Source organism: Poecilia mexicana, unplaced genomic scaffold (assembly GCF_051168715.1).
Source record: "Poecilia mexicana isolate PSO_F unplaced genomic scaffold, ASM5116871v1 scaffold_5, whole genome shotgun sequence".
Classification (NCBI taxonomy): Eukaryota; Metazoa; Chordata; class Actinopteri; order Cyprinodontiformes; family Poeciliidae; genus Poecilia; species Poecilia mexicana.
The window spans coordinates 11,403,130-11,428,386 of record NW_028263374.1 but is presented as its reverse complement, the minus strand read 5'-3'; the positions used below and the strand labels follow the sequence as shown (position 1 = coordinate 11,428,386).

Here is a 25,257-nt window from a genome sequence, read left to right as displayed (position 1 = left end):
ACAAACAGACAAGCTGCGACCAGTCAGAGTACGCTGTCCGTGTGTGTTTGTGTTTCAGAGTGTGTATGTGTGTTAAATCCACTCATGTCGTTTTTATCAGACGAAGGGACGACAGTTATGTGAAAATAAAGAATGTTGATCTACAAACTTCTTGCTGTGACAAAAGACTCACAGCTTTAAAAGAAAAAGTAGCTGTCTCGTATGTCAGGGTAAATCCAGCTGCTCTCTGAAGGCCTCTGAGGTTTGTTAGAGAAGATAAGCCAACAAACAGCATCACGAAGAACAAGGACAAGGCAAAAGCCATGGAGAGACTGAAAGTTACCAATAAATACCAATGAGGTTTTGGTTGTAATGGGATGTGAAAAGTTTTAGCTGGTATGAGTATATTTCCAAACGACTGCTCTGTGTTCTCCCCATTTATCCTAACAAGCTTGCCAGCGTTTCTGGCCCGCTCCCTGTCTGCCGGCCTGCATTGTGCTGCAATCATCTCCTGCAATTCAGAGCTTGATCTCTGAGAATAATAAGGGGGGGGGGGAGGACTTTGCCTTGACATGCACGATCACACTGACACACTCCAACAGCTGCACAATGTACCTCAGCAGCTTCTCCCAGGTCTGCGTTCGCTTGTTGCGCATGGTTTGTCAATAAACCACACACCGCCACAACAATACGCTGTGGCCTCAACTGAGAGCGCTGGAATTGAAAGCATCTGTGCCATTTGAGGCTCCTGTTTAGGTTACATTGTCTGACTGTGAAGGATCGTTTCAGTACTGGTGGCATTGTTGAGGCTTCTGCAGTTTGTGTTGTGACTCGCTCACCTCATATTTCTCCACCCCTCTGCCCTCTTCCTCCTTAACCCGCCTCCCCCCACCCTGCACCTGTCCATAGTTACAGGAGTACTACAAGAAGCAGCAGGAGCAGCTGCATCTCCAGCTTCTGACTCAGCAGCAACAGCAGCAGCAGCAGCAGCAGCAGCAGCAACAGCAGCAGCAGCAGCAGCAAGCCGGGAAGCAGGCGGCAAAAGAGGTGAACTTAGCCGCGTACACTCTCGCTCAGTTCAAGCGCACTCTGAAGTGCAGAAGTGCTCTTAAATGCAGTAAAGTGGCCGACATGTGAGAGTGCCAAGAAGAAGAAAAAAAAGAGATGACAAGAGTCTAATGTATGGAATTTAGGTCAGATACAGTATGGTGCTCGTGTTTTAATGTTATTGTGGGGCTCACACAAGTCTGAATCCCCAGGCTAACGCCTCAAGGTCGAAAAGAAGTCCGCTCCACGTCCATGTGCTTCTAATTCAAAATATTAGATACTACCTCTGGAAGAAGGGTCCAAGAAGAAGCAGCTATTTGAAAGTGCTTTTGGTTGTCAATTGATCGCCAACTAATCTGCGTGGCCGGTTCTCTCCCTACAACTTGCATAGAAGCTAAAGGTGACAGAGCCTTTTCAGCTACAGTACAATATCTAGCTGTTCTCTCGAAAGGTGCTACAGAAATTACATTGAAACAACGTTTATCCCGAATTTAATTACATAAGCTTGTTGTGGATGAGAGCTTCCTGCCTAAAGTCAGGCCAGTAGGTAACTCCAACAAAAGTGACATATTAACGATGCAAAATGTTAGTCATAAATGTGTATAATTGTGGCTTGCTATTTTTTTACCTGCGGCGTTCCCTTTGTATCACTACAATGAACATTTTGCAAACACAGTAGTTTTGTATTAATAAAAGTGTTTAAAAAGATGTGAAAATGGCCACTGTCTACCACATAGGCCAAGGACTTGTATTCTGGTCCCATTGGATAAAAGCACCTGCTTCCATGCGTATGTCATACGATTGTCCCAAAGCTGTGGATGGGACTTTGGACTTTTACCAAGATAAATACAAATAAATACTGTGGGCGTTGCAATCACTGACCTGTCTCTAAAACCTTGGGTTGTCTAAAACTTAAATACACTTAAAAGTGACCCTTTGGGGCCTCCATTTTAGAAATCATGTATAATGTCGCAGGTTTCCTACCAAAAAATTCTAGATTACAGATGCAAACAATAAAATAAAATAAAAAATTAGGGCTTATTCAAGAAAAATGGCAGCAGGATCAGGGTAGAGCTTTTCAGTTGCAGAAAAAAAAGGCAAAAAACACAATACACACAGGTGCAATATGCAAAAATACACAAGCTCTTTCAGATTGAATTATTACTGTGATCAATGAGGATCACATGTAGTAGAATATGGATCACGTAGACATATTTGACATAATAACTGTGGTCAGGTAAAAGAAGTTTTGCTCATATGTTCAATTCATATGTCAAGATGCCAATATTAAGAAGAAACGGTGCAGGGGAATCACTTCACGAGGAAGAGCTTGCGAGACATTTCTGTGAAATGCGCAGGGAGACACATCCTTGGATTTGTCCTCCTCCTCTCCCAGTGGGCAGAGCCCCCACCCCGCCACTTCAGCCCACATGCTCCTCGCTGACAGCGGGCAACCGACTCAGCCGTGACCAAAGCAAACCAGTTGTGGTCGACTCGCATGTTGAGCGAGTGTCTGAATTGCTTTTCCGTTCTCCCCCCTGTGCTCCTCCGCTGTCCCAGTTTTCAGGTTGCTTGTCCTGCAACAATGAGACAAGTGCAAACACTGGTCACACAGCCACACGTACACGCAGACAGAGGGGAGGCTTGATGCGTGATGGTTCACTGGCCAAACACACACACGCACACACACACACCTGGGGGAATATGCCTCCCTCCAGAGCTGCAAGTAGCTGATGTGACCATGGCTCTCTCCAGCAGCCCTGACCTGCTGACATACAGTGCATCGATAATCAATTAATAGCTGGCATGTATAGCAATAAAACACTGTAGATGCTGTAAAAACATTTGCTTTTCATTTCTGTGGGGGTTTTTTTCTCTTTCAAACTTAAGTGAGTTTTGTGACTTTAAGTGACCAGAAAATAATATAAAACTACTAGAGCAAAAATATATGGAGGAAGGAGCAAGAGGGAAAAAAAAAGTTCTCCCTCCTAACTTTTGGAAGTGTTTGTACATCAGTGCCTGTGACTTTTTGCCCTTTTCGCTTTGAGCAGCAATTCCTTTTTCACGTTCAAGGCTTTGTGGAAGTGATGCATTGAAAGAAAAGCGATGTATGTGCGTGCTGAGTCGCTGTTCTGTGTGTTGCCGGAGCATTTGGGACTGGTCAGGAGTCAGCTTAATGAAGTGACTCTGACCATCACAAAAAAGATGCGTGCTTGCGTGTGTGAGTGTGTGTGTGTGCGTGTGTGTGTCTTTGGATTGGCCGCCTACAGTTGCCTGCGTGTGTGTGTGTGCGTGTGTGCGTGTGTGTGTGCGTGTACATGTATGCTTCTGTGTGACTGGCAGGCTCAGACAGTGTGTGATGTGCTCATAAATCACATTGACAGCCTGTTACTGCGCTAGCTTTGGCCACTCAGCCACAGCTAATGTAAACAGAGCACAGGCACACACACACACTCTCTCTCAGTGTGTGTGTGTGTTTTAAAGAACCGTAGCCATATCTCAGGAGACAATGAGAGGCAGAGGAGGGGGAGAGGAAGGGGGGTGGATGGAGAAAATGGACAGACAAGTTTGAAAGGGAGGGCCAGGGGCCTTGGAGAGAGAGAAATGTCGGAATGAAACGGATACGATCTGCTTGGACTTTCTGATCAACAGTTTATTTCAACCAAGAAGGGTCTGGTAAATCAGCTCAGAGTTATTGAATTGTCTCAGCGTGACAACGACTTTTACACATCTCGCATCTGCAAGAGGTGACTGTTTCCAACTTACTTTATGCTACATTTAATGGGGTAACCAGCAAAAGAGCCCGGGATGTAGTTGTTTGGTCATCTGAATTTGCTTTTAAAATCAGTTCCGACTTCTAAAGCACTGATTTTGATTCGTGCTGTTCCTGGAAAATGACTTGGATTTCTGCAGGTGACCAAACAAGTCCTCGTCTGAACAAACATATACAGGGTATATTTACTAATGGTGGATTGTGTGTTTCTCAGATTCCGCTTCTGTCCTACATCTAATTACTTTAAGAACTTGAACGGCGACGCTTCCTTTTTCCTCTTGTGCTCTTTGTTTTAAATGCCGACTCAGGGGAAAAAAAAACAAACAAAAAAAAAACGTGGCCATGACACACAGACTTAGTTAATAGAAAATGACTGAAAAAAATGTTTGATATAAATTAAAAACCCAGAGAACCATTGATCAGCTTACCTTTAAATGATAACATCAGAAGCAATAAGTTACGAAATGAAAGGATCTTGAACGAGTTTCACTGTGTTAACAAGGATTTTACAAGATTATTTTAATTCCACCTCTGCAAACAAAACCATTCGAGCTTGTGGCGAGAGGAGTCGACATGCAGGAAGCATTTCCCAGATTGGCTTTGAAACAAGCTGCAGATGTGCAACAAATCAAACTGCGCAGTTTCCTTTATGACATTAAATTATCCATGCAAAGAATATGGTGCTGCTGGTTGTCGTCCTCCCACCTCCAGCTCGCCCACAGACACACATAAACACACCTCCACCATACTTTTCCTCCCCAGGCACCAAGTCTGAGAGGAAATGACCTATTTGCCCTTCCTGAGAGTTCCTCTCTGTTCAAAGAGTTCTGGGCTGCCACTCTGTTTCACACACAATGAGAAGTTGCATTTATTTATTTTTCAGCCCCGCCAGTTATCTGTGGGAGATAAAGTACACCTCTCTCAGGGGTTTTGCTTGTGCAGGGTCAGCTTGGGAAAAAGAGGGCAAGAGGGAGGTGGGACTTGTCGGGTTTTTTTTTGTTTTGTTTTTTTGTTTCCTGATGTAGAATATTATTTCCCACTTTATCGTTTACCTGCAAAAAAATGTTTGCATTGATTTTAAAGAAGTACTCCCAAATCACATTGTCACCTTTACTCACATAACAACCGGAAATCTCAGCTCGTTTTATTGGCATTTTATGTTATAGATTGATGCGATGTATTGTATAACTTTAACAATGAAGAAAAACGATAAATGAAAAATATTTGCTAATCTGAAAAGTGTGGCTGACCTATGTATTCAGCCCATTTTAATCTGATGCATTAACCAGTCGCAGAAGTCATCGAATTAGTAAACCAAGTTCAGTTTTGTGTTATATAAAGTCGATATATACAGGTGTGTTTTGGATTAATCCATCAGAAGGTTGTTAGAGAATATTAGTGAATACCATTAACACCAAGCAATCCCACGAAAAAAGGTCAGTAAGAGTGAGGTTACAAAACAGTATCCATAGTTTCGAACATCCCATAAAGCATTGTTCTAATCAATCGTCAGAAAATCTATTGATAAAAATGGCAGGTGGGCCAGGAAGAATATAACTTATAAGCAGCCAATAGAGTCGGAGTAATTCTGAAGGAGCTGCTGGTCAGAATGACCCAAAGTCCAGAACTAAATCTTATTGAAGATTTGTGGCAAGATTAGAAAATTGCTTACAATCTGATCAAGTTACAGCATGTGGATATGCACATCCGGCAGAGACAAAGTCCCAACGTCCTGCATGTACCATCGCAGCGAAAGGTAGTTCCACAAAGTTTAATTTCGGGGGTGGCCTTTTACACTTAAGCGAGCCAAAAACGACAAAACATAAAAAGGATGAAAGGTTATTAACGCTTTCGCCAGGCGCTGCGAGCAATTTGGAAGCACGGCCTGCCTCGCCTGACCTCCGTTTCTCCTCCATGTCGAACAGCAGCTTGGCAGTAAGCAGCTGGCCTTCCAGCAGCAGCTGATCCAGATGCAGCAGCTCCAGCAGCAGCACATCCTCAACCTCCAGAGACAGGGCCTGGTTCCGCTGCAGCCCACCGCCGCCATGCAGTCTCTTCAGCAAGGTACGTGCACACACAGGCATTCCCAAACAGAACCTGAAACAGGACACATCCTGACAAACACGAGCCTAGCCAAACACACGCACAGGGCCTGTGCCCAGCGCTGCCTGTGAAGCCTGTTAAGTTAATCAGCCTATAAAAGATAAAAGAAAACATGATTGGTAGGTTTGTGGAAAGTAGTCATTTAGATAATAGGCAAAATATGCCGCTAAGCCTCCCCTGCTTAGAGATGTGTGCATGCGTGTGTTTGTACTTGAGATTATCCAGGCACAAGAAAAATCATCTTTCTGCTATTCCTGTGCCCACAGAATTTTTTTTCTCCTACGTGTAACTTCTCCCACAGTTCCTTTAGCTTCTCAGCAGAGTTTCAGAGCGATAAATGTTGACTGCTGCTGGCCCGCCCTCGGCGAACATGTGTGTGTGTGTTTGCCCACTATTGTGTACGCACTTGCGCGGCAATGTTTCACACATACTTTTGAGCACTATCTCACTCGCAGAGAATGCCTTAGGGGCTCTAAAGTGGCCGTAACATTGCTAAAGCGCTGACTGAGTTGACCAAACAGACCCATTTCCTTCCCTCTGTTTTTGATCTTTCACTTTTTCCCCCCTCATGCAGACTAGCATGGAGTCACTCACAGCAACACGCGCGCACACACACGCATGCGTAACAAGGTTAAACTCTACTAAATTTTCAAAGGTTCGGAAACGTTGATTTCCAATCCAAAGGTCTCCCGGAGGGCAAGTGGATTTATTCGTAGTGGAGGGGAAAAAAAAAAAAAAAACCTGACTAGGTGGATAAGACTTTGAGGACACAGTTGTGTTAGCAGAGAACAATTTTTCAGACAGTTGCAAACATTTGGCCTCGGCGTCTCCTTCTCTTTCTTTGCTCTCCCTCTCTGCATAAGACTGGAATTTCCCTGCAGTGTGAAAGAGCTGGTCCATTGTGACAGCTCAGCCAGGCGTGAGCCAGAGCATTCCTCTGACCAGCCATGCCACACAAACACGCAAACACTCACGGATAAACACACAGACACACACACACACACACACACTGCCGCCCTGCCTCAAAAAGCTGTTGTGTTCTGTGAATAGGTCGTACGGGGTCCCATGAGGGGGTCCAACTAAGGCCTGTGTTTACTTCTATGACTTTGCGAGTTAGACGTTAGATCACTACTAAACTTATAAAAATAATTGGAAACAATGAGTTTATGTTCAAGAATTCAGACGTTTTAGTTGCAGGTTCTAGTTATGTGGGGGAGGGGGGGCAGAGAGAGTCTTGCTTTGTATCTTTTCTGAGAATCAATAGAGCCTGTCAGTTCTCTCTGTGTTTCTATTTAAACGAGATCCTGTGAAAAGCATCCAAGAGTTGAACTTTATACAGTTTAAGTCCATGTAGCTTTTCTTTACAGGTTACAGTTTTGGAAATAGTTTCTTGTTGGACATAGTTCCTGTCCAACAAGGATGACATCTGAACAATTCACACATACGTTTGAGCATAATTAGGCCATGACTCCAGTTGTTCTGCGAAAGCATCAGAGGTTTTGTTAGAGAACAGTAAAGAATAAGTGACATCATGAAGACAAAGGGACACAGCGGAGCGCTCAGGAAGGAAGTCGTGTAGAAGTTTAATGTAGGTTTAGGATTAAAACGTAGTCACAATCTTCGGAGATCAACGGTATTTAGTCCGTCATCTGCAAAATGGATCTAGGATGGCAGACCGACAAACCTACCAAAATGCGACTGTTTACCTAAACTGACAGGTTTAGTTGGACTTCTGTCTGCTTTTCACAGGTGCAGTCAAGAGAGTGACAGTAACTCTGGAGTTACTGAGGAGTTTTCTCTGCTTTTCTTCCACAGTGACAGAGAAACTATTTAGGGCAGATGAGAAGATGTAGCTAAGAACAGGGCAGTCCTGATGGAAAACACAGCCGATGCTGCGGGGGCAACCATAAACACACAGACAGCAATGGGATGGTTTAGATCAAGGCAAATTTATGTGTGAAAATGGCCCAGTCAAAGTCCAACTGAGAATTGAAAATAGATTTCCACAGATGGGTTTTCGTCCAGTCAGAGTGAGCAGGAGCTATTTTCAGAGTACTGGTTAAGAAAAATCCCTTTCTAGATGAATTTGGAAGACATCCCTAAAAACACTGTACTTGCAGCATATGAATATGAACGGGTGACACACATTTCAGGTTTTTATTTGTAGAAAGTTGCGAAACATTTCCTGCCCTTTCATTACTGTGCATTACTTTGAATTGGTCTGTCACACAAAATCCCAGTCAAACCTAAAAGTAAAAGTACTTTAGGAATTTGCGGTTGTAATTTGATAAAAAGTTCAAAGGGTATGGATACTTTTGCAAGCCCCCTCCTATGGGTTAGCAGGAATACTCCCATCTTTTCAAATTTGGTCCCGTCAGTTATTGTTGGAGAAAGTTATGATTTTTTGATTGCAAATCTATCCTCACATGCGTTGTTTATTTTACACTTGGCACTAGACTACCTTCCATCTGTTTTCTCCAAACGGGCATATTTATTTTTAATTGAACATACTCCCGTGGTTCAGGCTTCCTAACATAACAATCTTGAACCACTTTACACTTTCACTCTCTGATCGTCTCCACAGATTGGTTTGGTTTCTTCCCGGATAATTCCTGCACACACACACGCGTACACGCACGTGTGCGTGCAAATACACACACACACACACACGCACACACACACACACACACACACAAAAATCTGTCTGCGCACTTACACCACTTCATTTTTCCAGAGTGAGAACTTTTGTTTTGGCGGAGGCCTTAGAAGAATGCAGACAAAGCAGACATAATATTTGGATTGCTGCGAGGTCCTTGAATGTGTATGTGCAGATGTGTATTATATGTGAGTAAGTGCATGCTAAAATACGCTGGAGAAGGCTGTGGCATTTTCAGCCGTCTCTCCTTCACTGTCAAATTGGACCAGAAATAATAATGCTGCAAGCAGAAGGAGCTCAGTGTGTGCACTTGCATTTTTTTTTTTTTTTTTTTGCACAAACAGTGGCGCTGATGAAGTCCTTATGGGAAACTCCCACCTTCACTCTGTACTTCTCACATTGGTAAAACTGCGTCTCTGAATGAGTCAGGAAAGAAGAGCCATTAGTTTATAACAGGAACAATGGAGACCACTTGCTAGTGCCCAACAGGACATTTAAATCAACCTCTCTAGACTGTGTTATTTTTCAGCTTATTCGGTAGAATGGGGGACTTTGTGGTTCTGGGATAATCAGCTGCAGCTACACAATCGGTGACACTAGTTTATTTACAATCCCTCTGCGTGAGTCTGATTATCTTTCAGCTGCTCTGGCATTAACTTCACCACGTCCGTCATCATATTCGCCTGTAAAATCATTTGGTAAGTTAGATTTGACCATTTGCTGAGCTGACTGTGTGAACCCCCCCCCCTTTTTTTTTTTACAGCAATGTGTCCGTCAGACCTCCAGCAACTGTGGAAGGAGGTGTCTGGAGTGCCGAGCGCTGAGGACGCCCTTAAACAGGCCGAGGGCCTGGACTTGAGCACCAACAGTTCTAATTCTACCTCAGCCTTCCCCAAAGCTGCCAGTGCTCACATTCCACTGCACAGCCTGCCCAACGGACAAAACCACACCCCAAAGAGAGACAGGTAAGGAGAGCTCGAGATGGTTTCTTCAATAAAGCACGCTTTCATTGTTCGTCTTTGCTCCGCGCTTCAACTTTTTCTCTATTTTTCATTCAAACTATCCTACTTTCTCTTTTGCGGGTATTTTACTTGCAGCTAAGCTTTCAGAACTACATGAGTATCACATATATACATATATATACGCCATTAAGAAGAGTATGTTGCCCTATTCTTCTGGAGAGGTTTATGAAGCTGGTTTAGTCCAGCAAACAATGTTGTCAGGGCGATATTAGAGATGCATGCGCCAGGTGTCTTTGTATCACACGCACTGCGTGGCTGTGTTGGCCACTCACGGGCTTGTCTTCATCTTTAAGAGCCCGACTGTTTGAGTGGATATCCTCCTTCACCAAGGCAGACAGCGGAGATGACCACGTTCCCCTTTACTCCAAAGGCAGCCAGCCTCCCAGCAGCCAGTGAGTAGCCATCAAATACACACACACACACACACACACGCACACACACACACACACACACACACACACACACACGCATACGCAGAGCGCGTAGCCCTAGAATAGAAAGACCTGAAGGGTTAACTTTAGCACACCGGTTTAAGAGGAAACATTGGCCCTCATGTTTAGAAAGAAAATATGGCCATTTAAGGCTTAGACTTGAGACTTGACCTAGACTTGGAGGTTGGGAGTTGATTTTCATGAATAATTTTTAGCTCATGAAATCTGGAATGAAGACAAACCTGCAAATCACAGTTTGTAAGTCTGTGAGAGCAGCTCTAACGGGTGCATATTAACTTGTGAAATTGACTGTTTGATTTATTATTAGTAGTAGTAATATTATTGTTAATATTATTAGCAATTGTTTTACTAATAATATTAATAATAAATACTCAGAAAGAGGACAAGAAGAGCTCCAAACCCCAACTAGTGCACTATGTACAGTAGGATAGCGGTCGATACTAAGAAGTTGACAATTTTGACTTGGAGAAATGATTTGGACATTTTGTGAAAGACCTGAAACTTAACTTAGACCTTCCTCTTAAAGACTTGAGATCTCACTCCAACCACCCTGTTAAAGCCTCGACATTAGATTTAGACTCGCATCCCACAGAGTCGAGATCTGACTTGGAACTCACTCTCTGAGACGTCAGGCTTGGCTTGGACTTACCCATCAGACGTTTGAGAGTTGATGGCAACCTGCCTCTGGAAGGATAAAAATGGATTTCCCCCTCAGAAGTTTGAGACTCTATTGGGACTGTCCTCTCAAAAAATGTAACTGGACTCCAACATTTTCCCTTATTGAACTGAGAGACTGGACTTGGACTTGTGAACATCTCTGTCTGGAAGTGAGGTCAGAGTTGAAGAACAAGCATGATGTCGTACTGCAGCTGCGGTGAGGCAGAATCACAAAGAGGGTAGCACTGCTGTGCTAGCCTGCTAAGCTAATGTACGGTTGATGTGGAGGACAATGTGGTTAGCAGCAGTTTGTCACGTCTGCTGTCTGAGCTGCTTCTGAGCTGACTCAAGCACAGCCAGCGCAGAGACACTCTCCCACAAACACACTGCCGTTGCTCTCCAGACTGCACATCTGATCGGGAAGAGGGAGAAAGTGAGGCCGGGAGACATGTTTCCATCTGCGAGACAAATGGTTTTTGTTAGACATCCTTCTGATGTTGATTTGGGAGAATCCCCATCCCAGTCATCATACACACCTACTCATTTGCACAAAGCACACACGTATACACACACGCACACACACATACACACTTCCAAAGTCATGTAAATAAATGTGGAGACAGCCGTCGGAGGCACTGCTCCAGGTCTGAACCACATCTGCTACCGGACCTGCCGCGCACACATGCACAAACACACAGTTATTGCATTTGTCCAAACCAAACCTGGCCTGGTCTTTCATCGTCGCACTCGCTTGGAAGCACACACACACGCGCGCACATATGTGCTCATAAAGTTTGACACGCACACACGCACACACACACACACACACACACACACACACACACACAGACTCACCACAAAAGAGCAACCAGCAAATGACAGCAACCACCACCAATCAGTCATGGCTGGTTGGTCCTGTGCCGGCTCCGTGTCAGCTCCTGAAACAGTAGAAGACACACCAACACTAATATACAAACACACGTGCAAAACACACACCAAAGGCAGGGGGATAGGTCATGGACTTCAGAATGCGCCTCTGAGGTTGTTGGACCAATTCCCTTATTTTATGCCTGGCTTCTGTAACTAACCCCCACTTCGGTCTGTCCTCCTTCCCTTGCACTTGGCTCGAAGATCTGCACCAACTAATCACAGCTAACCACACTCAGATGGCTGCACCAATGCACGCTGCTGTTGCGTTCACATATTGCATGCATGTGTTTAATAAAGTGACTAAAAATAATGTTTCGATATGTCTTATACAATTGTGTCTGACCTCAATTGGTGTGTGGAGATTATGCACGAGATGCAACATCTGTTGCTGACGTCTCGTTTCATGTGTTTGTCTGCAGTCATGAGGAGCTCAGCAGCTCCCACCCCCTCTACGGTCATGGAGAGTGTAAGTGGCCAGGCTGTGAAGCACTGTGTGAGGACATGGGACAGTTCATCAAGTGAGTCACAAGAAAATAACTTGCATGACCATCCATCCATCTATCCTGTGATTTTTTTTAAATTTTTTTGCAAAGGTCATATTTAAGGCCTGACCGTGTCTCACATAACTTAATTGTAAGCTTTTTGTATAAACACCTAAAAGTGACTGGAAAATGTGGAAACTCAATTCTGAAAAGAAATTATGACATTGCAGATTAGTAGGATTTTTTTTATTATTATTGAATGAGATTGCTGCTGTTTTACTATTTCTAAAAAATATATTAACTATGATAACAAAGATCACAAATCAATTTATATTAATTTTCACCTAAAGGTTATCAAAACAGTAATGTATTTCCTGTTGAAAAAAAAATCAAACTATTTTAATCATTTATCTATGAGGGATGGGCAATGTGCTATGGTATTTCTTGCAATAATAATAAAAGTGATGACATTTAAAAAAAAAATCCACTGCACTCTCTTATTTGGTAAAGATTGCAGATTGCACTCTGAACCTTTTTTTTAAAATGGATTACTTTAGACCTCAGTTTATATGAAGTACAACTGCATTGCTAAAGAATACACAATAATTGCATTTGATAATATTTTTTTTAAAGTTATTAACATTTATTACTGCTCTCATAAAACCTACAGCGGAACAGAAAAGTACAAATTGTTGTTACTGACAGCAGTGGTAGCATATGAAATTTACAAAAATTACCATGCAGAGCTGTTACCATTAACTGTAATTTTTCATAAATTAAAAAAAAAAAAAACATAATGGTAAACAGTATGATAATTGTGCCTCTATGTTATCTGCTATGCTTGTGGACCATAGCAATAATACCAAGAATATCAACCTGAAATTAATCATAATAGATGTTACTGTCTGGGGCCTTTGTAAAAAATAAATAAATAAATAGGTCATACAGCTTAGTTTTCAAATGAAAAAATTACAATTTGAAGCTCTCACATAAAAAAAATGATTTGGAATCTTACATCCTGGTTTAATTTACAAAATAGGTTTAAAAAGTAAGACGAAGAGTTAAATTGAATTCGGTTCCGGGACTATATGCAATTTATTTTCAAATGCATACAACTTTTTATCTTAATTTTGTTGATTTTTGACTAAAGTCCTTTCGGTGCGAATCACGAAAGTTCACACTTGCCGTTTGTAAAGCTTGCAGTAACTTCACTTCTCTCCTGGTAGCCAAAATCTGTGTTTAAGTTAAAACTTCACCCTAGTAAATGGTGCACGTCAGTCATAGAAATCTCTGTGGAGTTCTGCATTTTCCTGATTTTCTTTTGCTCATCTTTTTCAATCTGTTGCATCACATTTGCTCTGAGGCACGTACATGTATCCACACACACACACGCACGCACACACACACACACACATACACGCACACAGACAGGCACAAACACAACGGTACACAACGTTGCTTGTCATGTGTATAGGTTCTTTGTTTTCTAAAGATTTTTTGAGTATTTTCAACAGACTGCCATATTCATTTATTTATTTATTTTAGCTGTGTTTTTAAACAAATTTTCCAAAGATGGAATCTTTCTGTTTTTTTCTCGTCCGCCATGTCATTTTCACATTTGGAGATATATTGCACCTCCTCCTCCTCCTCCTCTCCTCCTCGTTGGTGCACTGGACTTCCCCCCTTGGCACAGAGGCTTCTAACGAAAGGCCTAACAAGCCCCTTAATGAAGCCCTACACAAACTTACACTCATTACCAACTTGGGGTTTGTAGTTGTTTGAACAGTGAAAATATTAATAAGCAAGAGTGATGAAATGAGTATTCATACACACAATCACAGGGGTGTGCGGGGTGACGCCAATGGCATTGGACAGTCGGATCAAAGCTTGCTTGCAGGCTGGGAAAGTTTGGAGAGGAAAGCTGTTGTTTGGTGTCTCATTTCACGTAGCCCGGGGGCAGATGGAAGGAGAGCAGTCGCTAAAGTGAAAGAGCATGCATGTGTGCGTGTGTGTGTGTGTGTAAGAAGAGAGATGGAAGAAAAAAAAAAGAAAAACCAGAGGCAGTGACAGATAATGCCGTCAGTCCAACAGCTCCCTCCCTCCCAGCAAGCCTTAGTCATCGCCCCAGGAGGCGAAAAGGGTAGAGCGGAAGAACAGAGGAGGGAGACGCTCCACTGTTTCGGGTCTTTCTTCTCTTCTATTCTCTTTTCTCTGCCCACCATCCTCCTACTCCTCCTCCTCCTCCTCCTCCTCCTCTTCCCTGTCCTCTGGTATAATACTCTGGCTGTGGTCGCCAAAGCTGGGTGTAATGTGGGTTAAAGGCTTGTCTGCCAGCACTCAGAGGAGTAAACAGAGCCTCTTTGTCGGGACAAACTTAAAAAAAAAAAAAAGAAAAAAAAAAAGAAAAAGAAGCAAAAAACTGCTACTGTTTATGACCCGGCTATAGAGAAACAGAAAGAGAGAGAGAGAGAGAGAGGGAATGGGAAGGGGCAAAGTTAGCTGGAATATGTGTGAATCATAGGCATTTTGGGGAGTTACGGGAGGGAGGGGGGAGGGGGAGAGTGGGCAGAAGTGTGAGTGACGAAGAGGCAGAGCTTCACCGAGGGGTTGGGGAAGGGGGTTCGAGAAAGAGAGACGGGGGTGAGCTCATGTTTTTGTTATTATTATCATGCACTTGTGTTGAGCCATCTATCTGCCTAGATTAGTCGTGCCATGACATCATTGTTTTTGTTTCATCTCGAGTCTTTGCCTCGTGTTGGAAAACTTCTTACTTTCTCAGACGTTCTCACACACACACACACACACACACACACACACACACACACACACACACACCCATATTACCATCTGTTACACACGTTAAAAGTTTTTTTTACTAATACGCTGATCAAAGAAATATGGCACGCACCTCAAACACAAACACGAGTAAAACAAAAGTGTTGTTAAAAAAAACCCCACACAAATAACACTGAGAACTGTGAGAAACTATTCAAATCACTTGGATTTGTATTTACACAGATCACAACCACAAACCGTAACACAAACCGGTTTTTATGAAACATAAGAAAAATTTAACTTGGGTTTTCAATGTTTTTTTTCTGAGAATATCTGAAAAGTGAGGCAGGCGGACTCCTTAGTTTTCAGAAGTCAACAGCGATTTGTTAGTGGACAGAGGTGAAAAAACAGTTTCATGAAGGCCAAGTAGAGTTCCCAACCTCTAAAGAGATCAGTCCATCATCTAAAAACTTCCTGAGCTTGAGCTGTTTTAAAGTCAATAGGATAAACATTATTTAACGCAAATTCATAAACCCGCTGCACTTTATGTACAATGTAAACTTTTCTTTCCTCTTCAACTGCACACTACTTTGTGCTGGCCTATCGCTAAAAATGTATTGAAACATATGCTTATGACGTGACAAAATGTGGAAAAGTTCAGGTCGTATGAATACGTTCGCAAGGCGCTGCGTACCAACGCTCCCCGCCGAGGCTGCGGCAACCTGTGAATAACCTTGGCGATGACAGAAGGAAGACTGGGAGGAGCATACTGGGAAAGATCAGGAGGTCCCAATTCCTCCCAGATTCGAGGAAGCAAACAGCGACACCATTTCCACACGCCGACGAACACTGAAGACACAGCAGCGTTAATAAGAGAAGTTTTGCTAACAGAGAGCCTTAAGATAAGGCTGTGTGAGATAACATATGAGCTCATATCCAGGTGGTTGTCTTGGATCGTGGCCCCAATGAAGTACACACACACACACACACACACTCAGACAGACACACAGCACAGCTGCTGCGTCCGTCGCTAGACAAAATGAACCTCTGAGATTAGGATTTATTTTTACAGCGCTGAAGCAGCTCATAACTCAGTCTAAATAAAATCGAAGCACCTGAGATTACTTCCTGCTTCATTCATGAGACCTGAACCGATACGACAATAATCCTCTGGACTTAAAAGTCTTAAGCGGTGGTTTTATATTTGCAGGAAAAACTCAGTTGTTATATTTATCCTCTCCTTCTCTCTCTCTGTCTCTTTCTCTCTCTCTGTCTACCTTCAGGCACTTGAACAACGAGCACGCCCTAGATGACCGCAGCACTGCTCAGTGCAGAGTCCAGATGCAGGTGGTTCAGCAACTGGAGATACAGGTGGGTCCCCCACACACACAACACTAACATAACATCCCATCACTGACGCATAGAGGCCTAATTTTCATACGCTCACAAACAATGTCGTGAAGACTGTTCTAGCCTGTCAGTGGCAGAAACTTGTCTTTGGCGGGGCAGAGTTTATGGAGAGCAGCGGAGCTTGTAATTTAAAAGGAGCAGTCAGCAGGGAAGCTGCCATCGCCGCTCCAATTATAAAGCTTCTCTGGTCACCAGCACCAGAGGGGGAGGAGGGCAGGGAAAAGACACAAGCAAGACGTGGAGGCCTGGGCCACGAGGAGATTTTCTTAGCGATTCACGTGTGCAAGCACTCAGAAAAAATATCCGAATAATGCTCCAGAGAAAAAAAGAAAAGATCAAAACGATACCGTTCTCTGAAGAGTGGCAAAGTGGAAAACACTGTTGCAGTTTCCTGAATGCAGGAGTCGCATAGCTGAAGGTGTGTGTGTGTGTGTGTGCGTGTGCGTGTGTGTCTCGTCAGTGTTGTGCTAGTTCATTCCTAACTACGACCGGTTCCGAATCCAGCGCTCGCAAAGACTGAATTGATATTTGTACGTCATTCATCGCACAAACACTCTGAACGAAATGCACAGCTTCACTCTGAACGGGATCCCATTCAGTTTTTTCCATAAATTATTTTTATTATGAAATAAACAAAAACATATAGTTCACAGTGACATGCAGCAGTTAGCTCGCATAGGATTTAGACTGAGGCAGGAGATAGAGTCACCCAAATGAGTCTTAAATTATAAGAGGGAGAACGGCTAAAATATGTTCCAAGAGGAACCGAGGGGAAAATGAGTGATCAAAACAGTCGCAGGGAAACACAAGAGCCAATGGAGCTACAACTAAACACAAGGACGCATTAAAGAAACACAGACCCCCAGAGCATCATGACAGCTTGCTTACGTCTGTTTAATTCTCTCCTGTTTACACGAGCTGTAAAGTTGCTCTCATTTACATATTTTCCCTGCTTTTCCAGCCAAAAAGCAAATTGAAAGTGATCCATTTAGACTGTTTTTAAGTGCGAGCGGCTTTAATGCACTTCAAGGTTGAAATTGGTGCTTGATAAAACCCAGGCTCTGTCTAAACATGCCAACTTGCAAAATTGTCGCTCAGAAACAACAACAGAGTGACAACATCTGTGCTGTTTTCTTCAGATACTCAATCCTGTGCAATGGCTAATGAGCAGGACTTAGCAAAGACAGAAAGCATTATGTTCATCTCTGCGGGGCCTGGGCTCACTCCATGTCGGCAAACAGGCTCCTACACACCAACGCCAGGAGCAAATTGCAAATACTATTGCTCAAAAAAATCTTTCTTGAAGTTGAAGGAGAAAGCCTTCAGTTTATCTAATTAGATTCAAAGCTATGAGAGAGAAAAAAAAAACCTACCGGATGAATAACGGGTCTCTGCAGACTCAAAGTAACAGCCTGAACCGAGCAGCAAGTCACCAAACTTGACATTTGAGGAGAAATATTGCCACGCCTTTCCGTGAAGAAAACTACTGTTTGTGCTTTTAGTATAAAGGTAAATATTTTTCAAGCATATCTGCCTTCATGTAAGAGCTTATTTCCTGCTTTTCATAGAAGAATAGATCTAGAAAGAGCTGAGCTCGGCTCAACTTTATCATGCAAAAACATTACATTTAAAGCTCTACAAAAAGTTAACACCAGTTTGAAGGCTTTTGTGCACAACTGAGTGTGCCTGCATGCGTGCGTGCGTGCGTGGGTGTGTGTGGGTGTGTGTCCGCGTGCATGTGTATGTGTGTGTGGGCTGTCCAGTTTTATGGTCAGCTTTTGTGTTTGCAGCAGTGGTAAACATCGTTTAGCCGAGCCCCTGAAGCCACAGCCAGGGAACGCAAAGTGACAGAGAGGCAGCTGGTGTCACATCACATCAGGACAGCCGTCCCTCCCTCTCTCACTCCTTGACATGCCGCCTCATCCCGCGGCCGTCCGCAGGACGCCCGCCGCTCCCACGCCACACACAGAGCACATCCAGACACAGGACGGGCATTTTGTTTAAGTTTCTCATATTCAGACAGCGACGCACATCTCCGAAGCGTGGGAGGAAGTCGCGGGTGTCGTTTGTTCCTTATTGTACTTTGTGACCTTAAAAAAATAAAAAATTAAAATTAAACGGCGTACACAGAAAGAGGCCTCGGCATCTCCACAGGCTGCAGCGGTACCCCCCATTATACAGCCGTTAACAAAGTCAAACGGGGGGCGAGCGTGTTTTCGGGGGCCGGAGGGAAGCGTGTGAGAGAGAGAGAGAGCTGCGGGTTGCTGAGGCGCCTCGCTCTCATGTTCGCCACTTTGCCTGAGGTGTAATTGTATTTGTAATTCTGTGTCAACACCGCATTAAATCAATCTGAGGATAATGAAATGAGATGACATGTATTTATTTATTTTTTTTTCCGATTGCGTCTTGCAGCTGGCGAAGGAGAGCGAGCGACTTCAGGCCATGATGACCCACCTGCACATGCGCCCCTCAGAGCCAAAACCTTTCAACCAACCTGTGAGTACACGCCGACACCCCACGGTCCAGATTACAACGCAAACGCATTCGCTTCCCCTGGATGGGACTTGACGATTCGTCTGTGCCTCTCTTGCTTGGTGGCTATGCCCCCTATTGTTCAGTGAGGGTTAATGTGGCATTTCTAAATCATAAAAAGCCTTTTGTCCTGCCTTTCACTCCATTTTTCATCTGTTTTTAATAGTCTATTTTATCACCTGAAAGTATATTCCTGTGGAAATTATGCCCTTACATTTCTCTGGATCCACAAATGGGGTCTTACCCTTTGAGTTTGTTTTAGTCGTTTAAACCGTATGGAAGTTGGGATGCAATTTCTCCAAGCGACTCTTTCGCTGCAAGTCGACCGAATGCTGCCAAATACGAGACGGATTTTGCACGGCTTTCTTGCGCGCGTTAAAGTGCATCCACTGCAGTTGGTTGGCGAGGCTGTTATTAGGAATCTAATGAATATTTCATTATTCAGATTGACGAGGAGTCTTATTAAAATATGAAGATGTTGAAATTAATTGTCAATTAGAGCCAGAGTGTCTTAATTCGAGAATATAAACGAGCGCGGCTGAGTGGCGACGTGTGTGCGCACGTGTGACCGTGCGACTGGATGATGTGTTGATCACAAGGGGATCAGCTGCCATTATCATCTAATGGGAAATCAGGAAGGAGGCGTGTTCTGTCACCACTGGAGACGGGCCTCGGGGTCAGGGATTGGAGGAGGAGGGGCAGAGGAGGAGCGTCAGGAATGGAAACAAAGCTTGGCCTCAATTAACAGTGTTCGACTGTTGCTGTGGTGATGAGCCGGGGTTGCAGCTTTAATGAAGTACCTGTTAAACAGCCCCGCCCCCCTCCAGTCAGCTTAAATGGTACGGAGAAGGGGTCAGAGGAAATAGGAGGTGATTCACACATTTTACATAAATCTAGACAACACACACACACACACACACACACACACACACACACACACACACACACACACACACACACACACTCACACACTCAGTGGTTTTAATTAGTTCTAAACTAGAAGCCCTGCAACGCCTCTCCCAGACTGGGAGTACTGGTTCCGTGTGTGTCTGTGTGTGTGTCTCAGGCTCTGCCTAATTGGGCCGAATTGGTCCGTGAAGGCTGCGCCACCGCAAAGTGCATGTGTATGTTCCCCTTCCTACAAACATACTGTCATGTGGTTTTGTTTTTGTAAGCTCGGGGTTAATTGCAGCCTGTGCTATGTGTGTGTGTGTGTGTGTGTGTGCGTGTGTGTGCGGGTGTGTGAATATGTAGGTATGAATACACGAGCATGTTCAGAGAGTACAAATCCTTGCTGCCGTTGATAGGGCCCCAAATTTCCAGGAAGTGCTTGAGGCCCCCTTTTTTAATCTGAGCTTGCATTCGATGAAGTTATTAGAATAGATGGATTCATTTGAAACATTGAGGACTCCTGCTTTTCTCAGGATTTGCATCATTTCTGCATTTTAACAAAGGAAGATAAAGGGAACTAAGTGAAGAATTAAATGTGGACAAGCTTCCATCGTGACCGACAGGCGATGTGTTTTGAAAAGGCAAAAGGATTTAATAAAAAAAAAACTGCTTTAAATTTCCACACACGATGAGATATTATCAGTTTTGTCAAGGCATCTTGAAACGTAACATTGCCACCGCCATGCTTACCATGGCGATGTTTTCAGGATGATGTGTGTGTTCGTTTTCTGCCACACATAGTGCATATAAAAAAAATCATTGTAGAAGTGAAGCATCTTTTGCTGCCCTGCTGAAGAAAAGCATTCCCACAGCATGATGCTGCCACCGTGTTTCACAGTGGGAATGTTTTTCTCCATTTACGCATCTTGCTGGAAAGGTAATTCTCCCTCTTGAATGGAATAGCGTTATTCTTACCGGATTTGCAGACTCCACAAAGAGTTTGAAAGCCGTGTATGATTTCCCTTCTTTATTTTAAATGAAGTGATACTTTATCTTAGTTCATCACATTCAGAAGCTTGTAGTTGTAATCAGACATTTGGCTCCATGAAGTAACTTTTCTGTGCTGAAAGAACTTCACAGCTCAGTGTTGTTTTTGTGATTATGGTGGGAAAAGAAGGAACTCTCCCTTCTAAATGTGAACCCAACACATTCTCTCGGTCTCTCGTCCCTTTCCAGCTGAACCTGGCTTCCAGCGGCTCCCTGTTAAAGAGGGACAGCGAGGCCTACCCAGAGGGTCTACCCCACCCTCCCACCTCAGCCGCCACCCCAATCACGCCACTGCGCCAGGGACCCTCCGTCATCAGCTCTTCCAGCCTGCACACACACTCCCACTCCCACACGCACCCAGTTGGCCCCATACGTCGGCGCAACTCTGACAAGTACTGCACCCCTATTGCCTCAGGTAGACTCCAATAACGAACCTCTTTCCTGTGGCGTTTTGTTTTTGTGCCTCAGAAATCTCTTATTGTTTTGGGAGGTAATGTTTTGTTTAATTTTCTAACTATTTTGTACTATTTCTTAAACAAAACCCTTAAACTCTTTGTGTTAAAAGTGTCTATCATCTCTTGGCTGATCCAGTTTGTTGTCTTGCTTGTTTCCTCTTCAGAGCTCGCTCAAAACTGTGAGTTCTACAAGAACGCTGATGTCAGGCCTCCGTTTACCTACGCCTCTCTTATACGTCATGTAAGCATCGCCCACTTATCTGCCCCACAATCCCTCTGTCGGCGTCCTCCTCTGATGTCCCACATCTTTCCATCTTTCTCCAGGCCATCCTGGAGTCCCCAGACAGACAGCTGACTCTAAATGAGATCTACAACTGGTTTACACGAAAGTTTGCATATTTCAGGAGAAATACTGCCACGTGGAAGGTAAGGCCGTCATATGAATAGTGTTTTTTTTTTTTTATCTCATCTCACATTCCCTAAATAAAAAAGTTGAGTTTATTTTTTATGTGCATTCGTAATCTTTTCTATTATCATCTTGGAGTTGAGCAATTTGTTCTCTAAAACGGAGTATTTATTGATGGAAAAAGTAAATCACACAATGCCAAACTGTTTTGAAGTTGTTTAAATGATGCGGTAGATTAGCAGAGCTACACTTAGTAACAGTAGGTTTGGGTTGCGGCTTTCTTTGCAGTAATATTTTGACAAAAAAATAAATTGTGGCGTTCAACACGGCTGATTAAAATGGGATCGCTGAAAAGCAATTATGGTCTGCGCTTGTGAATATTTCTCACTTTCAGACCCAAACTTGCCTCGGCAGCGTACACAGTGGAAAGAGTATTTACAACCCCTGAACTATCATGTGACAGGCCGAGAAGTGGCGAATAAATGTGAAAGAGGAGGGAAAGCGTTCTTCTTTAAAATTTATTCAGCCCCTTTTTCAGCCCTGAATGAAATTCATTTCAACCAGTTGTCTTAAAATTTCACTAATTGTTGCTAATTATTGAACTGATTTATAATCCCCACTATTCTCAGGATGAAACAGTGGTGGCAGAATCACGATGCTTTTCTCCAGCAGTGATAGGGAAGCTGGTCAGTTAATGGGAAGTTGTACAAAGCTAAAAACAGTGCTGGATTAAGAACTGCAAAAAAAAAAAGCTCCACAGACTATAGCAGAGGTTCACCTTTTAGTAGAGCAACGATCTTAAACACACAGCCAAAGCTTTGATGACTTAGTGTCAGAATGGCTTAGTCAAAGTCCAAACCTAAAATCCATAGCAAGACCTTTTTTTTTTTTCCTTTTTTTTTTTAGCTTTTTTGGAAAGATCCAAGGTAAAAATTTAAGTCTCCACATAGTAAAATGTCAAAATCAGTAGAGACATTCCCCAAAATGCTTCTCTGCTCATGTTTTAAAGAAAAAAAATATATATAAGTTACATTCAAGCTTGTGCAAAAATAAAAAAAAGAGTTAAAGGTATAAATAATTTTTCAATGCCCTTCTTTGGACAGTAAAACTCCACTAGTCACCTACCACACCTAAGGACAGAGAAGTGTGTCGTGGACTACGAACACAATGTTTGTGACCACGCTGAACTTTCTTCCCTTTAACCTCATATGTAACACAAACACTAGACGAGTAACATAAGAGGCGAAGACAGCAGCCTTCTTAAACTGGCTCTGACATAGACGGGATGAGGAGGACGGTGGAAGGAGGGCTGCAGCAGAGGGGAAGAGACCAAGGTTCCAGGAATATCTTTACCCCGTCATCTGACTTTTATGAATTTTAACTATTAATGCCCGGGCTCTGTTTCCTCCTCCATCCGTCTGGAGGACCTTTAAATATAGTCCCGGCATGGCTTTATGTATTTATGTAGCAGCCCAATGAGTCAAATGGGGCCTCAGAGATGTATGTCCTTTAATAAGTCGTTATATTTCATGAGCAGAGCGATGGTGTCAGGCGGTGGAAGTCGCCAATCGGAGACGGAGAGGGACAGAAACGAGGAAAAGATGAGAGAGAGGGAAGGGGGGTGAAGACGGGCTTAAATGAGACCAGACTTTCAACTCTTATTATAGCCAGTTAAAGTTGATCTTAGGAGTAGAGCTTATGTTTTTAAGGAAATAAGAGCCTCAGGTGTTTTGCCAAAGTACCACTTGTGTACAAAGATGAGATATTTGGAAAGTAATGATATAAAGAACCACACAAAATTATTATGAAGGACAAAGATTATTTCCTATCTTCTTCCTTGTCTGTCTGTCTGTCTGTATGGATGACTGTGCATATATGGTCAACATTAGTTGTGGGTACGTCAACACACATGTGCCTTACTTGAATTGTGTGCTCTCTTGCTGCTCCAGTTTTTCAGTGCATTAAGAATTGATTGATATTCTGGTTAACTCAAAAATTAAAAATGGAAATAAACACCTGTATTAATTTTGTAGGAATTGTTAGTGTTGCCAATAATTGCAGCACTTTATTCCTTCCTGTGTTGTGTTCTTCTGTTCTATTCTTCCTATTGCCATTCCCCTTTTCTATTCTTCATTCCTACTTTCCTGTCTTCTTCCTTCTTTGTGTCCTTTCTTCTGTCCCTTTGTCATTTCTCTCTTTCTGTCTCATTCTTCCATGTTTCTCCGGGTTCCACATTTAAAGCCCACCCTCTGTAGAAATAGTCTGCAAGAAATCATTGTGAACTTTAGTATTTCATATTTTGAAATAGGTATAATTGACTGAAATCTCTGGAAAGTTGTGTTTGGAATAGTGTGAAAGTTTATTAAGCGTATAGAATCGACGCAGGCTTGACTTAAATTTGCATAGGTGTTTGCTCACCTGTACATTCCTTTTATAAATGTCTAATTCTACCTGCACACACGTGCTGTTCGTTGTCCATCCCACAGTCCAATCAAATCACCAACTTCCTGTGCTGGTCACTCGCTTGTGGTAATTAAGATCAACAACCCTGAAACAAATGAACCCAGTTCCATTTTTTCTTGTGTGTTGTTCAAGCTTTCCTCTAAAATTCCTGCCTCCTGTTGTTGCCCCTCTTGCCATCCCCCCCTACACCCCCCACACACACCCCCCGCCTCTCAGCCCAGAAGGGAGTGGAGATGAGTGGCACATGTGCTGTGACCCACTGTAAATGACTGCTAATGTTTTAACTGGGAGAATTAGGCTTTCATCACGGAGACGAATGCAAATAACGGTGCAATAGCACCGGTGTCTGGTGTGTGTTTGTGCTGTTGTGTGCGCGTGTGTGTGTGTTTGCACTGTCAGGGTGGCAGGCGGAGATTGGGGTCAGACTCATTTACAAAACTTAGCATCACGGCTCGGGGGGTGGGGGTGTTGAGGGGAAGTGTGCGTGGAGGAGGTGGTGGGGGGTGGGGGGGCCGAGGGTTCCTCCTCTGATTATGGCTGTGTGTAATTATGCGTGTGCGTGCGAGCCGCTCTCTGTGTATGCCCGTGTGTGTGTGTGTGTGTGTAATTACGGCAAAGAGTGATGCACGCCTGGCCTGTCCCTCCCTCTCGGCTTAGAACAGCGTGTCAGAGAGAATATGCAGGATTTAATTATAGACGAATTAAAATTGGTAATGAAATTGGGCATGAACAAACTACAAATAGCAGATGAAAAGGGAGGCCTGTCCCTGGGGGGCTGAGACGAAGATAGCGGTGTGCCTGCCTGCTTGGGTGTCTGGGTGTGTGTGTGTGTGTGTGTGTGTGTGTGTGCGTGTGTGTGTGTGTGTGTGCTGATGATGAGTGATTAGAAACAATCCCAGATAAAATAACGCTTCTAGAAAACGCTCGTTTCATACCGGGCTCTGTTCGGGAAGCTACAGGAAAACCTGCACTGCACAGTGATGGGTGAAAAAAGTAAAAAGTTTTGTCTTGTTTCCAATTTTTTTTTTTCCAGAACGCTGTGCGCCACAACCTAAGTCTGCACAAGTGCTTCGTTCGCGTGGAGAACGTGAAGGGGGCCGTGTGGACCGTGGACGAAGTCGAATACCAAAAGAGGAGACCACCAAAGATGACCGGGTGAGTGCGAAAGCCGGCCGCT

The 25,257-nt window shown here is 43.5% G+C and overlaps 1 protein-coding gene across 3 annotated transcripts in view; it reads left to right on the top strand.

The window, feature by feature from the left end:
* Positions 1–25,257, top strand: part of foxp4 (forkhead box P4) — a 111,170-nt gene that overhangs the window by 76,833 nt on the left and 9,080 nt on the right. Inside the window, exons 5-15 of one of the 3 annotated variants that reach the window (XM_015013617.2) lie at positions 889–1,026; positions 5,728–5,863; positions 9,322–9,523; positions 9,874–9,972; positions 12,039–12,137; positions 16,160–16,247; positions 18,699–18,782; positions 20,946–21,171; positions 21,376–21,452; positions 21,536–21,637; positions 25,114–25,235. In XM_015013617.2, the coding sequence (XP_014869103.2) occupies positions 889–1,026; positions 5,728–5,863; positions 9,322–9,523; positions 9,874–9,972; positions 12,039–12,137; positions 16,160–16,247; positions 18,699–18,782; positions 20,946–21,171; positions 21,376–21,452; positions 21,536–21,637; positions 25,114–25,235 (1,373 nt within the window). Of the gene's footprint in view, positions 1–888; positions 1,027–5,724; positions 5,864–9,321; positions 9,524–9,873; positions 9,973–12,038; positions 12,138–16,159; positions 16,248–18,698; positions 18,783–20,945; positions 21,172–21,375; positions 21,453–21,535; positions 21,638–25,113; positions 25,236–25,257 lie in introns of all 3 variants that reach the window. The other 2 variants (XM_015013607.2, XM_015013626.2) reach the window with 2 other exon arrangements.